The sequence below is a fragment of the Polistes dominula genome, unplaced genomic scaffold, assembly GCF_049000335.1.
Source record: "Polistes dominula isolate Pdom_NZ unplaced genomic scaffold, Pdom_raw_medaka contig_31, whole genome shotgun sequence".
Classification (NCBI taxonomy): domain Eukaryota; kingdom Metazoa; phylum Arthropoda; class Insecta; order Hymenoptera; family Vespidae; genus Polistes; species Polistes dominula.
Window position 1 is genome coordinate 7486571 of NW_028300925.1, and position 13295 is coordinate 7499865.

The 13295-nt window shown below is 40.6% G+C and overlaps 1 protein-coding gene and 1 long non-coding RNA gene across 9 annotated transcripts in view; one reads left to right on the forward strand and one right to left on the reverse strand.

The window, feature by feature from the left end:
* The window catches only part of sick (sickie), a 97951-nt gene that overhangs the window by 21266 nt on the left and 63390 nt on the right, over positions 1-13295 (reverse strand). For all 7 annotated transcript variants that reach the window (XM_089171130.1, XM_089171127.1, XM_089171128.1 and 4 more), the window contains 8 exons: positions 10595-10748; positions 8836-10501; positions 8296-8684; positions 4172-4463; positions 1568-1903; positions 1214-1465; positions 721-1135; positions 299-440 (listed from right to left, as the gene is read on the reverse strand). In XM_089171130.1, coding sequence (XP_089027256.1) covers positions 299-440; positions 721-1135; positions 1214-1465; positions 1568-1903; positions 4172-4463; positions 8296-8684; positions 8836-10501; positions 10595-10748 — 3646 coding nt within the window. The remainder of the gene's footprint in view (positions 1-298; positions 441-720; positions 1136-1213; positions 1466-1567; positions 1904-4171; positions 4464-8295; positions 8685-8835; positions 10502-10594; positions 10749-13295) is intronic.
* Positions 4470-8289, forward strand: LOC149033010 (uncharacterized). Of its 2 annotated transcripts, none has more exons than XR_016176107.1 (2): positions 4470-5837; positions 6856-6929. It is a non-coding gene; the product is annotated as an uncharacterized LOC149033010 (long non-coding RNA). The 2 variants fall into 2 exon arrangements; XR_016176106.1 differs by lacking the exon at positions 4470-5837 and adding an exon at positions 5844-6304 and having other exon boundaries at positions 6856-8289.

The window sequence follows — 13295 nt, forward strand, 5'->3', positions numbered from 1 at the left end:
TTTCATTGTAACGAACAATTCACTTTCGTGGCAATAATTTATTGAATAATTCGAAGAAAGCTAAGATCCGATTATTATATTATAACTCATGAAAAAAATAAACCTATCAATAATAATAATAATAATACGAAACGCGATTAGACGTTTAACTTAATCACTTGTATATTACTAATTTCTATGCATGCAACTAAATACATGAACGATCGATTAATATTCTTTATTTGGATCGGACTATAAAAGATAACAAAAGAAAAAGATGACACGCGACTAGGAAGAAAGAAAGAAATTGTTTGCTCACCTAATTGAATTACTCCTATTCAGTCTCGGCGGAGCTGGTGATCCCGTAGAGTCCCTCTGATGCATCAGCAGTCGAGCATGAGTTAAGCTCGCTCTATGCGATCCTAGAGATTCTACACTGTCGGCTTCGCATAATCCCATACCTATGAGCAAGCATTGAATCGATCATCGCATTTACAAGCGTTATGCATATTACGATAACGATATGCAAATCCTAATTTACCTAATTTAATACCGTTGAGTACAGAGAGATATTGATTTCTTTTTAGTAATGAACGAGTACATATTGGCTAAACTACTTCTCGTAACCTAAATTTTCAAATCTTGTCACTTTAGGTATACTCCAAATTGATCTCTTTCTCTATAAATCAATATTCCTTACTATGTTCCGCGATTAAAACGTTTTAATATTTTAATATGTACCTTGCGAACGTCCACTAGGAGTATAAGTATTGCTGTGCCTCATCCAGGATGTAGCGTAAGGACTATTAGGAGTGTAATAACCTGGAAGATCAGGAGCGGCATAATTGCTACAGGTATCACTGAGACTTCCATCGGAGGGTTTTAATACGCGAGGTGAAAAGGAGGCGTTCACGGGTCCTCCACCAGCTCCTCTTTCACGGTAATGAGCCGCGGCAAAGAGAGCTGTGAATTCGGGACTTCCTGGTTTCGGAAGACTCTGTGAACCGAGCATCAGACGATCGCGAACAGATTGAGATAGTTGACTAGCACTCGGTCCGGTAAGACTGTAACTTTTGTAATGATGACCTTGATTGGAACTCGATGAATTTGCTTGTAGTTCTGTGGTGCACGTTTGAGTTCCACCGGATACTTTAACCTGTGAAAATCATACGAACCGTAACAAGATTGGAATCAATTAGAATTTTTTTTAATTAGAGGCAACCCAGATACACACCTTTGTTCTCGGAACCGCACTGACTTGAGCTGTTCTCGTTGCCGCATCTTTGCTACCATTCTGAACACCGTTCGGACTAGGACTGGTACCAGCACTGTGTCGTTTCACGTATCCAAAACTCTGGGGAACTCCTCTAACTTTATTGCTGCTGCCACTACTGTTACTACTATTGCCGGTTGACGTTCCCGAGGAAACTTTTTGTGCTTTCTCGCCATTCGCATATTCGGCCATGGTCTGTTTCCGATGTTTATCCTAAAAAACAAAAAATCAAAAACAGACAGGATATGTAATCTGCAATATCTCACATTGATGGCAAACAAATAACCATTAGTGAATATTATTATTTTAGAATACCTGGGATCGTCTGGAGGGACTAGGGCTTGTTGGTGTGCCCTCCTTGTCTCTCTCTCTGTCTCTCGCTGCACCTGCTTCTATGTACTTTCTCCATTGCTGGCTATTCGAGCTACTATTGGACGAACCGTTGGATCCCTGTTGTTGTTGCTGATGCTTAAAAGCCGAACTTTCAGTCTGTTGGGAGCTATCGGATTTTTTCGTGTGAGGATGATGACCACTACCGGGATGCCTCGAACTCACCACACGATATACCAGGTTGTTACTCTGTTGCGCGCCTTGGGGGGTGGCCGAACTACCGCCACCCCCCACGATCACGCCACCGCCACCCGGCACTTTCTATTTAACATGCAAACAACTATTTTATTCTATTATCAAATTACTTAAATATTTAGATTTTTATTTAGATTCAAGTGGTAATGTAAAGTTTGCCGAGAGAGAGAAACTAAAGTACGTACACGTTTCGATTATGCGACGAGCACATGTACGTACGTACTATACATGCATTATTTACTCTTCATAACGATAAACACATTGCTCAGGGGAATACGCGAAACAAGGCTCGACGTGATTCAGAGGGGTAGCCCAATATCAAGTGAACCAGTAAGACCCCTCTCCCTTTCTGTTTTACTCCTAACTACGTTTCGCTTTTGCTAACTGGCTTTAGGTGAATCCACGAGTCAGAATGACTCACGTGACATAGATAGGGTAGATTAGGACACTAAATGAATATATTTATGCAATAATCCGTTTAACTCAAATGTAATAAATGTAAATCTAAATGTAAATGACAAGTTTTTAAAGATCGTTTATCTCTTCCATTTTATGCCATCGCAGTATTGTTCGTAATTTTTTGTTTCATAATCAAAATAAAATAAAAAGACGTCGTGTACATAGTAATTCTTTCGAATAACACAGAAGTTTAAATTTCGTTCAACGTCTATAGTCGCTATGTGGTATGCAACCAAACCGATCTTATGGGCTCCCGTGATGACCGAGAAACAATAAACGCAAGTCGACGAGTACCTTTGAACTACGTCCCTAGCACTGATGTGAAAATAAACGAAGAACACTTTACAGTCGTAAGAAACGCGGTCGCGTCAGAGTTTGCGGCGACGACGGTTCTAGCACGAACCCTCTTCAACTTTCCACCTGGATTTTACGGATCTTGAGATTTATTTTTTGACATTCTCAACGTTAGGACACGACACGTACTTTATTTTTCTTCAAGAAATTCATTAGAAACTTTTTTATTTCCTATGTAACATCGTCGCGTACATTGTGTTGGATAAAATCTTAATTATTAAAAAAAGAAAAAGAACTTTTGAACAATAATTACAATGACAAACGAACTCACCATGATCTTTCTCCGATGGTCTCCTATTGCTACTTTCTCAGCATAGCTGACCGACAATAGCCGTAAGGATAATTTCCAATGATTTTAACAATTATTATAGCAAAGTACTCGTTTGCCTGACGGTTTATTGTCTCGAGGGGGATCCCTGAATTGGCAATGAAAGTGGCGTCGTATCGTCTGGAACGTTCGTAAACGTCTTTCGTATTCTTTGTTATACTCGTTCACGACGAAAGTGTTATTGCATAGTGTTCAGCGTCGGTCGGATGTTCGATCAAACGAAACAAAAAAGGACAATATAATTATAGGTCTTTGAGGTTGAACGAAATAGAGATACTTCTTTAAATATATATGCGTCTATGTACCGTGTGAAATTTTGGGTTTGAAAAATGAATGACTCACACGGGTTCTCGAGTTCGGCATGCGCGTACACGCGTACGGGAGCAACGTTTCAACCTAACTGCCCGAGAACGTGGACGGCAGAGAGAGAGAGAGCGCGCGCGCGAGCGAGCGCACGCTCGACGATTCATCGCTCGCCACCCCTTTTTTCTGAAACCCCCACTATGATCGCGTTTACGCTTACGATACCGGCACTTCTAACCGTACCTGACGTCAAATACTACTACCACGTTTTATTACACAAGCTGACGCTGAAAGAAATCGTCGACCAGCACGAAAACTTTCCTCTCGTGTTACCACCGTATGCATGTTTGAAAAGAGAAAGAAAAAGAAAAGAACATTATTCTAAAGAAAAACGAAGAAAATAGAAAAATGAAGAAAAACCAAATGTACGTGTGTATGTATGTATATCTCTAACTAGAAAACAAGAAAAAGGCGGGTAGGACGATTATGATATCGCCTGGCAAATATCGATTTCATTCGACGACGAGCCGCTGTCGTGACCCGGCTGCATAACTCACATCAGAGTCGCGACGCGTACACCGATTTTTCTTTTCCCTTTTTTTCTTTTTTCTTTCGGCCCCTTTTTCTACTGTATTCTTACGTTAGATTTTTTTCCTCGAAATCATTAGGCCTAGTAATAGTTATTAGGCGCAACATGAAGGTTCAAAGAGTTGTTATAGATAAGTTAGTATCGAAAGGATTCGGAGAGTCTGGATGATTTTTGAGGATCGTTAGCGGACTGGTTGCATCTCGGTGGTAGTAGATATCGATCGGTACGATGCTCGTACTCTGGGGAAGGAGGAAGGAGGAAGAAGGAAGAGGGAGGTCGCGGAGGTTGGAGGTTCGCTGACCTTGTGATGAGTGGAATGACCCGTGTGATTGGCGGAGGTGTGATTTCCGGCCGGAATTGAGGCCAGCTCCTCGATGGTGAGTTCGGCCAAAGCGTCGCTGCCACCACTGCAAGCACCTAACAGGGCTCCTGCTCCTCCAACGAGGTTACCTCCACCGACAGCACCACCAACGATGCAGCCTCCTCCAGCCCCATCCGATCTTACAGCGTTCGCCGACGGTCTTTTCTGCACCCTCCGTGAGCTCACCAGTTCCTTAACCCCGGACAATTCTCGTCGCGAGCCACCTACGTACCTGACAGAGAACACATATACATACAAACCCTCTCTTTTATCATCCCGTTTTATCGCTTTCCGATAAGTCGCGTAAGATATTATTAGTGATATAGTAGTCGTCCGTCGTCTGTTCTATTTGAACTCTTCTGCGTTTCGAACATATCTATCATCGTTTTTATTTTATAATTTATATCAAGATTTCTTCTGTTACTGTTGATCTTTGTGGAGTGCTATTTAAACGTAATTTTTGTTTAGAAAGATGGCGTCTTTTGACGATAGGAAAGACGGTACACACTCTTGCTTAAGTATACTACGTCAGTTAAACTTCTTAACAAGGTTTCCGAGTAAACAACAACTCTTCTTGCTGCGTAGTCAAGTTTGCATATTCGAGAAAATAGATACATATATAATAGCCGAGGGAAATACGTCGATCATTAGATGCTACGGCGAAGCCATTTAAGTGGAAACTATAAGTCATAGTGCTTATACCTGTTGTACACGCGTATATATATAGTATATTATATAGTATATATATAGTATACATATATAGTATATTACAATATGTATATAGTTTTGATATATACTTCTTGTATACATGTATATCAAAACCGACAAAATTGTATTAATTTGCATGTACTATACATAAGAACCACTCGAAATACACTACAGGGTGCTACTTGTATCTTTTAAAAGAATACCAAAGGAAATGTTGTGTTCTATTCACGACGATCGAATACGATCGAAGAATGGTTCTCGTTAAAAATTCATTATTGCTCGTTTCTCCGACTCACGCGTGATCGTACATACATAAATCAAGAATTGTAAGAACTTATCGTGATACGGGAAAAAATTAAGATAATAAAAGTGTTTTATTTCGAGAATATTATTTATAAAAAAGAACAAAGTTAGTGTCTTATTTTCTTAACAATAATTTGAAAGCTTTTGTTAGTTGGGTCCCTTTAAAAATAAATATCGATGAATCATCGATGCATGTAATTGTCACATACGTGATATTTCAAAGCCAAATCTTTAAATATACATGTTCAAGGTTAGACGAAATTTGTCAGCCTTTAAAATTGTTTTTGTCAAAAGTGTTAACTTTTCAAACTCTCGTCGACGTTCACCAATAACGTTTACGTCGACAAGTTTATCGATGACAGTATTCGAGGCTTTTAGAATTATTTGCTTTGGAGAATGCTCAAAGTTGTCATCGAGTGAGAGAAAAAGATACCACAGATAGATAAAGAGAGTTTCTAGGCCAGACAAAAGGTATTGAAGAGTATTGAAAATTATAAATTAGAACGGAATCGTAGGAAAGTTAGAAAGGAACAAAAAAATAAAAAGACAGGAAGAGAGAGACGTGACAAAAGCTTGATCGATAAATATGCACAACGTAAGTACAAGAGTTGTAATGTGTTCGTAGTAATACTGAAGTAACTCAGAGGGAAGGAATAAAGGACGAGAGAAAGGAACGTATATAAGAAAGAGGGAAAGAAAAAAAACATAAGTTGGCTAAGGGAAAACTATGCGACGTCGATCTGAAAGGCATCCGGGGGTATCTTTTTATTTTCTTGAATCTTGCCTAGCCAAAAAAGTGAAAAAAAGCCTTCGGCAACGAAGACGACTACTAACACGACGACCGAAATTCGAGAAGGCTGAAGTTTTAGTTCGATAAATAAAATTCATCGGAAAAAATCGATAGGGTCGTGTTGATGGATCGAAGTTGGTTGGTTCTTGTAGACGAAGAAAAAATATTGACGCAGAGTATGCTGCGTTAGCGAAACGCCCGGTGAAAGTAAGAAGGCGAAGAAAGGGAGGAAAGGAAACAAGATATGTCGATGGGTCGTGGTGTGTTAAAACGTGTGTACAAATGTATATTGCAATTGTGTTTAAAAACTCGACTAAGCGTAACTGCGTTAAAGGGAATTTTGTAATCGATTGGTTCTCGTAAGGAATGGGAATCGTTGAAAATTTACCGTCACTCCTGAGGAAGGCGTGCCGCAAGAGACGTCTGCTATCCTCGAGATTGTTCTCTCACCACCACCCCCACCACCCCGAGCACCACCCCCTATTATCCACTTTCTCTTTTATTTCGAGACAGACACGTTCTTTCCGGTCACAGAACGCGCACGGAATGTTGTTAGTATTTAAATGAGAACAAGATCGTAAGCTGATCGAGTGTAAGTGACATTTTTGACAGACGGGGTGTGAAAAATCCTGACAAATTAGGTTTCATGTATACAAAATTTGTGTGCGTTCATATATATATATATATATGTGTGTGTGTGTGTGTGTGTAAAAGAAGACAGAGAGAATGAGAAAGAAAGATGCGAGAAGAAATAAAACAAATAATAATTCCCCTTGTTTAAATGAATTTTTTCTTAATGAAAAATTGTGTGTTTATTTTACAGGATTACACGCACGCACGTTCGTGGTCGTTCACGACGATAAGGACAAGGACGACAAAGTCGACAACGACGGCTGCGGTAGCTCCCGTTTCACGACTCTCTTCCACGAGAGAGAACAACCCCCGAAGAAAACAGGCTCACCGTCCTGCGACGGTGCTGCCCTCGACAATCCACCATGAGTTTGAACTATTTTACCGGCAGATCGCGCCACTGACAGTGCTGCCGGTCGATCGATCGCACGCTTGTGAAACTCACGCACGGATATGCTTTGAGCGCAAGCGCTTTTCACCGACTTTATGCTCCGTAGATAAATATGTACTTTCTCATCCTTCACGAGATTTGGCTTTTCTCTTTCTTCGGAGAAAGAGAGAGAGAGAGAGAGAGAGAGAGAGAGAGAGAGAGAGAGAGAGAAAAGAAGCAAAGATAGAGATAGATAGACAACGAAAAGCGTTCAAGTAGACACGAGAGATACGCGATATCGTTTTCGTGTTTCTCAAACTCTCATTCTTCTTCCTCTCTATCACTACTCGAAGGAATTATTCGACGAGAGACCTTCTCGATTGCATAGAATTCTACGGTGCTATTGTCCTTGGAATTCTTGTCCCTTTCTCTTCTTCTTCTTCTTCTTCTTCTTCTTCTTCTTCCTCGTCTTCTTTCTCTTCTTTTATTTCTTTTTCTTTTTCCTCTTCTTCTTCTTTTACTTCTTCATCGACAACAGAAGTCTAGCACGGATATATCACCAGAGGAAGTAATAGGTATATAACATCACGTGTATGAGATCAAAGGATGTCGTTTCTTCGTCTCCCCCGAGTGATTCGTACGTTTACGAACACGTCAGTTTTACCTTCTTTCTTTTATTTTTTTCTTCTTCCTTTTTTTTCTAAGGAAGAAAGAGAGAGAGAGAGAGAGAGAGAGAAGCTTGCTCGGAGCGTAACTAACGCGTGTATAAAATTAGTAGTGAAAATTTCGTCTAATTAAAGGCCATTAGTACGCGTCCGAGCGATCTCTCTTCGACGTTAGAAGAGCAGAAGTGTAGAGAAGAGTAGAAGAATAAGACGAAAAGGAGGAAGTGGAGTAAGCGTGCTCTCTCGACAAAAGCGACGATTTAAACATTTAAAGTCCTCTCTCTCTCTCTCTTGCTTTAGCTCTCTCTTTCTCTTTCTCTCTGACGTGAGGAGAGCGTGACTCATTCTCCGTATCCGTAAGATGCGCCCGCGCGCACGACCAAGCGAGATATAACGAGATGCAATCCGTCCGAGGTAAATGGAGATCGTGTTCGGTCAAGACTAGACGTATTATTTGATTTTCCTAAAAGATGTAGTGCGCTAAAGGAGCATGAAAAGTGGCAACCCGATTGCGATGGAATAGAAGATAATAGATGGTCTCATAGAAGTTAGGGATTTCTCTTTCTTTTCTTTTCTTTCTTTCTTGTTGTTCGCTTACCTCTCGCGATCGTGACCGTATGCGGGATTGATCCTACGCGCGTACAAGGAAGCACCACCTTCCGACATGTAACCGTCGCAAAGATCGGAGAGAGTCCTACTCCCGACGCTCATACCACCTCGGAGAACTTCGCCGTCGCTGAGATAACCCGAGGCTATGTCAATGTCCGCGTAATCGTGAGAGACGTGATGATGAGAGGAGGAATGAAGAATCGTGTATTGTCGCGCCGTCGTTCTACTCGGCAGGGTCTGCAGAGCTCTGGCACCAGGCGTGTAACCACGAAGAAGAGGTTGCATAGGCTTCACGGTCATCTCGGCTTCGTCGTCGGCCAACGAACCTCCACCACCGCCGCCGCTCCCGCTGCCGCACGTTGAACCTTCAGATAAAACCTGTCGAGACACAGAGAGGAGAGAAGAGGAGATAGTAGTACCAAGGAAGGGAGGGAGGGAGGTTGATAGGGAGAAGAGAAAGAGAAGTTTTATCAATTATTGCCGTGAGAGAATTTGCGTTCGACGATCAGGATTAATAACGCTAAAGTACCTTTTCCATTTGTTCGAAGGTCGTGTCTATCTTTCGATTAGGTATCGTCTTTATTTCACTACCACTTTCGCTGCTTGGTCGATAAATGACACTGCTGTCGCTAGAATTGCTCTGGCCCGTGCTATTGGAATTGCTGTGAGAGCTCTCAGACATAAGATCTGAGATACTTGGCATCGGTGATACCATCGCGACCGTATTCGGGTCGAGCTTGGCTCGATGCAAAATCTCGCCCTTGAGTTTAGTCGGGGTCGGCATGCTTGGCCCGTTATTTTCTTTAGGTGGTTTAGAAGTACCCTTCACTAAAGCAGTTGGTTTAGGAATACTAGAACATGGACCGGTAACGGATAATGTTGGTCCTTGAAATGGACCACCTAGTATTTGCTTTCCTTGCGGGAATACGTGTACATGAACGTTCGTATTTTGTACTTGACTAGTAGGTGGTTCAGAATTCATGCTTTCGTCCTTGACCGTCAAATCTTTGTTCTCCGAGTTGGATCGCCCTCTCGGATCATCTCGAGACGAGCCAGGTGTCGACTCATTTGAAACAGGCAAACCGTTTATTTTCACATCCTCTTCCTCTTCTTCCTCCACCTCCGGGGAGTCCTTAATTATCTTCTCTTCTTCGTGAGTCGTCGCGTTTTGCATTTTCCATGGAGAACCGGATAAAGTTTCCGAGATCGAAGAGTCCTGCTTTCGATCTTCCATATTCGACTCACCAACGTTAATGTCCATTTCCTTTTCAACTATCCTTTCGTACGGAAGATTTGCTTGGTTCATACACTGCGTATGTCGATCGAACGGACTAGGATTGTTTCGCATATTTGTAACGTTTGCATCTTCCTGATCCGTTCGTGATATGATTCCGTTTGCGTTTGGCAACAAATTCTTCTGCATGAGCATATCCTTGTTGACTCCGTTGGGAGGTACCTTGAGTGCCTGTAAATGAACTTTTGGATCTGTTATTTTCCCAGGAAGCTCCATCTTCGGTCGAGGCGTTGTCTGTTTGATCGGTAATTCATTCCTACTAGAGTTAGAAATATTTTTACTTTCTTGTTGGCTGATTTGTTTGGACGGCGTTGTCACCACCGTTGGATTGTTTGTTTTTTGTGATTGCGTAGACGAATGATTTTTCAATAAATCCTGCAAGTTCGAGGTCTTCTTGTCCATGGGTAGTTTAGCACAGACGTTCGCGATTTTGCCACTTTCCTTCTTGACATCGTCTACCGGCAAATTACTATAACCCGTCAACTTCTCCGGTATCGACGCTTTCGTACGAGCGATCTTACTACTCTGCGTTTTATTCTGTTCCTTCCTAATCGTCTTCGGACTGGCTTGTTTTGTCGTCTGCTTACTCGATTGTAATTTAGACTTCAATACCCGACTCTTCGGTGGTTCAACTTGGATCTTACTCTGATCGCAGAGCGACGTAGAACTGTCCGAGTGTTCCGAGCGTGCCGAGGAAAAACCGGACGAGCTCGACGTACGCTTCGATACGCCCGACGTGGCCTTTCCTCTCTCTTGATTTTTATCTTTGTTGTTGAAGAGCTTGAACTTGTCTAGAACAGAGTTTTTGTTTTGCCCTGTGGAGCTTCCGCTACTGGAATACGGACATGCTTGTGTTGTTGTCCTAATACCACTCGGTCTGCCCACGGCTGACGTTCTAGGACTGAAAATGAGATGTTTAGATGTATTGTAATCACTTAATTCTATACGTTTTATTTGTTATATTTCTATACGTTATAATTCTATACATTATTACCTTGGGGTGCCGCCAGTGCCTTGTCGATTCGTGTTTTGACTTCTGGGCTGTGGAATGAAGGACAGACCGGTCTGGGTTGTCTGTTGTTGACTTGGACTGGTACTCCTCGAACTGCTTGCACTCCCCACGCCACCATTCCCTTGCTTCAGACCTCCTGAAAAATGAACAATCCTTATAACAACAATTCATATATTTTTTTTCTTTGTAATACGTAAGTATTATTTCTTGCCTATAAAACTTAACTATAAAAAATCTCTGCCAGTGTTATCCAGTTTAGTCTTGGCGCGTAATTAATTTACACGATAATTGGCGCGACCTAACTTTTTCCTCTGTTTTATGATTCGATAAAACGACAATAACTTCTTAGCCAAGTACTCATTTTGATACGCACACACAATTGATGTAATTGTATTCTTCGAATATAACTTATTTAAATTATCATTTTTGTATAAAATAATGATAAGAATAATAAGTAATATAGACGACTATAAAATTTTGATTATTTAAAATCGTGTCGAACAGATCGTTCGAGGTCGTTTTACAAGGCTTGTCCGGTTGTTTTGTATGTAATTCTCGATGGTAACTCTCGGGTAGACGAAATAAACCTCAGCGGTTCATATTTATATATGCTCGTAGATAGGTACCATCGGCCGCGCATGCAGATATTTCAAACGTTATCGATCGTTCGAAGGGGGAAAAAGGGTAGGTGAGGGGGAGGGGGATGTATGTCTATCGCGATGAGATTTTCTTCGATAGTAAACATTCTGGCCGACCGTTATTATAAACTTTCCATCCCGTTATAAAACTCCAAATTGAGCGGAGTAAGCGTAAAGCGAAATAATAAACAGCAGCGTCAAGCAGGAGGTGGCATCAGCAATGAGTAATATTAACCATGGATTTAGCTAATCGACCGATTGCAAACCTTACGATATGAAATCGTAATTTAACGAGCCTTTTCTATTTGAGGAACACTCGAGCGTAATAATAGCGCGAAAATAGTTTCTGCTTTATCAAGACGTTTACTTGCTGACCGTGCTCTTCCATCTTGCTTCTCAATTTTCCACAAAGTTGCTTAGTTTGCGTTATATGAGTTCTAGCGTAAAAAAAGGTATGAAAAAGATCAAGAAAAATGAAAAAAAAAAAAGATTTGAAATTTACTTTTTTTGTTCAAATAAATTTATAAGTGATGCATACGCATATGACTTTTTCCTGGAAGTTCAAAACATACGCATGATCTCATCCACGTAACATGCCGCTTGACCGTGATCCTCATAAGAAACCGTAAAGCGCATTAGGCACGGAGTTAGTTTCGCGAACCCTTTACTGTCGAATGGTATATTTGAGAAGCACTCGATAAGGGAAACGAATTACTCCAACCGAGTGTGTGTAATTATTTTTTTTCGAATTTTCTTTCAACAAACGAAATGTCTATTATATTCGTTAACAATTAAAAAGATTCGTAGCAAAACAATTGATTTTTATCAACTATATTATAAAATATTAATTATTGTATATTAATGGATATCATTGAAAGTGTGCACGTGCACGTCTTTCTTATGAATATATTTTTAAAATGATATTAAACATTCTCGTACAAATTGTCTACAAGACTCCCTACTGTTTTCGTTATCACAAGGAGACATACGTGTCCATCTTATCAGTTTTAACAAACGTTGAACCGAGGAGTCACGTTACCAGCGACTTGCTAAGTATTTTCTCCCTAGTACGATTATCCTACAACGAACCGGTATCAAGGAATTAGAAGAGCCCTTATACTCTATTTCTCGTTTCAACGGGTACGTAACAGACAAGCACATTACATATTCTCTACAGTTTGGACAACGACTCGATAACTCGATGACTAAGACCCTTTTTTTCGAGGAACAACTTATTATCGGTTATCTTCGATAATACTAACCATAAATATTCGTTTCGATGTTTACATTAACCTATCGGGCACCCAATTAAATTTCTTTTCAAAGACCTAAACTCTCAACAACAAAATTATATAAAAATGATTTCTATGTTATGTTGAAAATTTGTCAACCAACTCATGTACAAAGTTAATCAATAAATCAATATATATATATATACACCTCAATGCATTAGGTTGGCCAATAAGTTTCAATTGTTTTATTTACTTAGAAAAAATTCTACGAAGATATTGACCAACCTAATGTATCGAGGTATATAAATTGATATAATCCTCTTATGTTAGAAAAAAAAAAAAAAGAAACAAGTATTCTTTTTTATCGCAAAGTTGAGTAAAATAGGTCCAGCCTTTGTTGGTCGGTTTGCTCTTCTTCAAAAAATCAATTTAATTTCGATGTGGGCTCGGTCAGATGCGTTTTTTCTTTCCTTTCATTGTCAGAGGAGCTCACGCACGTGCGGCCGTCAATAGGAATTAGCACGAGGGTTGTCTCGACAAAGCGTCCGTTTCTCGCCTCTCTCTCTCTTTCTCTATCTCTTTCTATCTCTCTCTCATTTTCTCCCAAGGGATTCGAAGCAGAGTCCTGAAGGGTGTCACATTGACGATCGTGACTCACCCATCGAACACAGTCGAACACATCCGTTGAGCATCTTCTTGCTATCTGTTTTTCCCTTCTTTCTCATTTCTTACGTTGACATACTCAAACTTGTTTCGAAGGATTAGCTCAATCTAATCCATCCCATATCCTCTTTCCAAGAGGAAGGAAGGAAG